Below are 2475 nucleotides of genomic sequence, written 5' to 3' on the forward strand. Positions count from 1 at the left end.
CGGCATTATACGGGTCGTTAGATGTTCTTACAAGTCAAAATCCATTTCAACACTTTCCAATCCTCTTGAGAATAGGTGTACCCAACAAAGCCTAAGCCTAAGGGAGAATCACGTGGTTGGTCCTTTCCCCTTTTGTCTTTCCTGCATGCATATTGCCGCGGTCGACGGCGAGGGTGGGGAGCTCCTTCGCACATGATCATCCGCTGACCTCAAAACTTAAGTATTCGACACTGCTGATTAATTAGCAATGCTATTACAAGATCCAAAACCATTTCGAACTGCAGGCCGGCTGGCAGATCAGCTAAGACAAGACAGGCATTAAGGAATCCAAGAAAAAAGTCCATGGAGATCACGAAGGTCGACCTCCGTGGGCTAGAGTCTGGCGGGCGAGGGTGGGACGACGCCCGGGACGCGGTGACCGCGTCCATGGTGGCGTACGGCTGCGTCGTGGTCCAGCACGACGGGTTCGGGAGGGACCTTCGGCAGGCGCTGTTCGGCCGCGCCTTGCCGGAGCTCTTCGGGCTCCCAGTGGAGGCCAAGCAGCGGAACGTCTACGACGACGTGCAGTACGGTGGGTACATCGGGCAGATACCCGGCATGGCGTACGAGAGCATGCGCCTCCAGGACGTCTCCGGCGCCGGCCCGATACGCGACTTCGCCGGTCTCCTCTGGCCGCAGGGCAACCCCGCCTTCTGGTGAGTGAGACGTAGGACCAGCTATACCAATGATAACGTACTCATTACTGTGCAGTGGTTTTGACATGGATATCTTCTGATGGATCGAGTGCTCGCAGCGACACGATCGGGGAGTTCGCCAAGGATGGCATGAAGCTGGAACAGACGGTGACGAGGATGGTCTTGGAAGGCCTCGGTGTCCGCAACAGGAAGGCCATTGACGCGCACCATGAGATGCTCGGCTATCACCTCCGGATGTCGTACTACGGCACGTCCCCGGATCAGAAGCAGGACGCCACCAAGGTGTCCCTGCCGGCGCACCGCGACTATGTCATGACAAACGTGATCGTGCAGCACGAGGTGGAAGGCCTGGAGGTGCAGCTAAGCGACGGCAGCTGGTTCGCCGTGCCGCCAGAGCCGGACACCTGCATCGTCGTCGCCGGCGACCTACTGAGTGTACGTAAAACTGGCCAACAACAATACCTCTCGCATTCTGCTCCTTGTGTGTTGTTAAATTGTTGCAAGTTCAGACGGTAATCGAGCAAGGACATGGCAATTTCTTCCATGCATGCAGGTGGTGACCAATGGACGGGTGCAGGCATGCCTCCACCGTGTCAGGACGCCGAGCAACCGCGAGCGTTTCGCCACGCTGCTGGGCTGCATGCCGACGGCGGGCTGCATGGTGCGGGCGATGGACGAGCTCGTCGACGAAGACCACCCACTCATGTACCGTCCCTGCGACCCCTATGCGTATTCTGACTTCCAGTACTCGGAGCAAGGCCGCAAATCCAACGACGCGCTCAAAGATTTCTGCGGAGTGCCAAAAATCGAACCTCGAGTCTTGCTTCTGCGCAGTTAGTAGGAGTAGTATATATGTTGTTTTTACATCATTTACCAGTTTGCTTTTTTACCATAGGTTTTCCTAAAGATGTACTGTATCAAGCAATGTTTTAGGGAAAATGCCTAGAACTCATTTAGATGAGATATACTTTGGTCTCATTCATTTCACATCAACTTTTTTTTTGAGAAACCTCGTTTGCTTTATTCATGTAAAACCAATGTCATAGGTATAATGTTTGGGTCATGAGGATTGCCCAACCACACGTGCCTACCCATACTTCAATTACAAGCAAACTTGACGAGGTTATTAGCCTCCAAATTAGAAGTCCTATTCTCAAGGGAAAAGGAGCTACAAAGAAAGCTACTACAACGGTGTTTGATCTCACGAACTATGGCTGCGTTTGGACCTCCTGTCTCCTTAATTATTAATGATATCATTCACCACTTTTTGCCATCCCAAAGTTACACATATGCTATGCACATCCAAATCATCTGCGAGAGCTAAAGCTTCACGACACACACAAGTCTGCAGGATCAAGGGATCGTTGGTTCCCTGGAATACCATCGCCGACGACCCTAGGTACAGGCCCGTATGGTCTCGACAGATTGCAGCAACCTGGCCCCTTAGGTATGCTGCTGGGCTGCATGCCGACCGCGGGCTACATGGTGCGGGCGATGGACGAGCTCATCGACAAAGAGCACCCACTGATGTACCGTCCGTGCGACCCCTATGCTTATTCCGAGTTCCAGTACTCGGAGCAAGGCCGCAAATCCAACGACGCGCTCAAAGATGTCTGTGGAGTGCCAAAAATCGAACCTTGAGTCTTGCTTCTGCGCAGTTAGTAGTATGTATGTTTTTTACATAATTTACCAGTTTGCTTTTTTAGCACAAGTTTCCCAAAGATGTACGGTGTCAAAACAATGTTTTAGGGAAATGCCTAGAACTCATTTGGATGAGATA

General features: G+C 52.2%; 1 protein-coding gene across 1 annotated transcript; it reads left to right on the top strand.

Moving 5' to 3' along the window:
* The first annotated feature begins 261 nt into the window (after positions 1-261).
* Positions 262-1703, top strand: LOC123429292 (probable 2-oxoglutarate-dependent dioxygenase AOP1). The gene is made up of 3 exons (XM_045113348.1): positions 262-695; positions 794-1130; positions 1249-1703. The coding sequence occupies exons 1-3, from the start codon at positions 343-345 to the stop codon at positions 1531-1533; spliced, it is 975 nt and encodes a 324-aa protein (XP_044969283.1). The 5' UTR covers positions 262-342; the 3' UTR covers positions 1534-1703.
* Positions 1704-2475: the final 772 nt, after the last annotated feature.

The sequence above is a fragment of the Hordeum vulgare genome, chromosome 2H (assembly GCF_904849725.1).
Source record: "Hordeum vulgare subsp. vulgare chromosome 2H, MorexV3_pseudomolecules_assembly, whole genome shotgun sequence".
NCBI lineage: Eukaryota > Viridiplantae > Streptophyta > Magnoliopsida > Poales > Poaceae > Hordeum > Hordeum vulgare.

Coding starts and splice junctions, on each gene's coding strand:
- LOC123429292 (XM_045113348.1), top strand. CDS start 343: ATGGAGATCACGAAGGTCGACCTCCGTGGGCTAGAGTCTGGCGGGCGA. Junction 696..793: donor CAGGGCAACCCCGCCTTCTG/GTGAGTGAGACG, acceptor GAGTGCTCGCAG/CGACACGATCGGGGAGTTCG. Junction 1,131..1,248: donor TCGCCGGCGACCTACTGAGT/GTACGTAAAACT, acceptor CCATGCATGCAG/GTGGTGACCAATGGACGGGT.